The 783-nt window shown below is 39.1% G+C and overlaps 1 protein-coding gene across 1 annotated transcript in view; it reads left to right on the plus strand.

Annotated features, from left to right (window-relative positions):
- KNL1 (kinetochore scaffold 1) overlaps positions 1-783 on the plus strand; it is a 111,497-nt gene that overhangs the window by 63,464 nt on the left and 47,250 nt on the right. Inside the window, 2 exon segments of the mRNA XM_069105749.1 lie at positions 1-780; position 783. The exon segment at positions 1-780 is cut by the window's left edge and continues 302 nt beyond it; the exon segment at position 783 is cut by the window's right edge and continues 2,574 nt beyond it. Coding sequence (XP_068961850.1) covers positions 1-780; position 783 — 781 coding nt within the window.

The following is a 783-nucleotide window of genomic DNA, read 5'->3' on the forward strand; positions in this document are numbered from 1 at the left end:
TCTGACCTCAGCTAATATGCTCGCCCCTGTGAAAACCAAAAAACCTCCCTCGCTCAGCAATAGACCTACTTCTCAAATTGTTCCTCAACAGATTCCATTTCCGCTGAAAGAGGCATTTAATTCTTTTTTGCAAGACAGAGGTGATCTACAGTCAGAAAAACCATTTGGTAACTGCCAGAATTCATTATCCCAACCTGAGAATCTCACAGTGGCTAATACAGATGTGAGCCCAGAGTATGCTCATCAATCACTGCTAGCCATGAAATTAGTTTCGACCAATTCACTCTTGCCTTATCCTTCAGAAAAGACTATTATTTTTGCCCCTGAGCAAGATAATATGGACTTGACTGAAAACCATGAAGTAATTATTCAAACTGGCAACTCAAAGATACCTGCAGATGAACAGCAAAAGCAGAAATACAATGAGGCTTCCCTGGGATATGGGAAATCACCAAGCTTAAATCTCTCATGTTTGAATAAGAAAGGGATGACTGAAATTATGGGGAATAGTTTGGAGATCAATAAAATCCATACAATTACAGGAGACAAAGTAGATTTGGAAGAAGAAGGAACAAGCAGGACCACAAAGAAAACAGTGGTGTTTTCAGATAATCAGAATGAGCTAGAAATTACCAAGTCTCACACTGTTGTCATTGATTACCAAACTATGGAAAAGATGCAAGGGAGTTCTCATCTTAAGGATTCTAAAAGGAAAAGCATAGGTCAACCAAAGATGATGTTTGCTCCTAACGATCAGACTGTTTTCTTTTCAGAGGAAGATGG

Source organism: Petaurus breviceps, unplaced genomic scaffold (genome assembly GCF_028583685.1).
Source record: "Petaurus breviceps papuanus isolate PSGF00001 unplaced genomic scaffold, PetGlider_PUasm1.0 77, whole genome shotgun sequence".
NCBI lineage: Eukaryota > Metazoa > Chordata > Mammalia > Diprotodontia > Petauridae > Petaurus > Petaurus breviceps.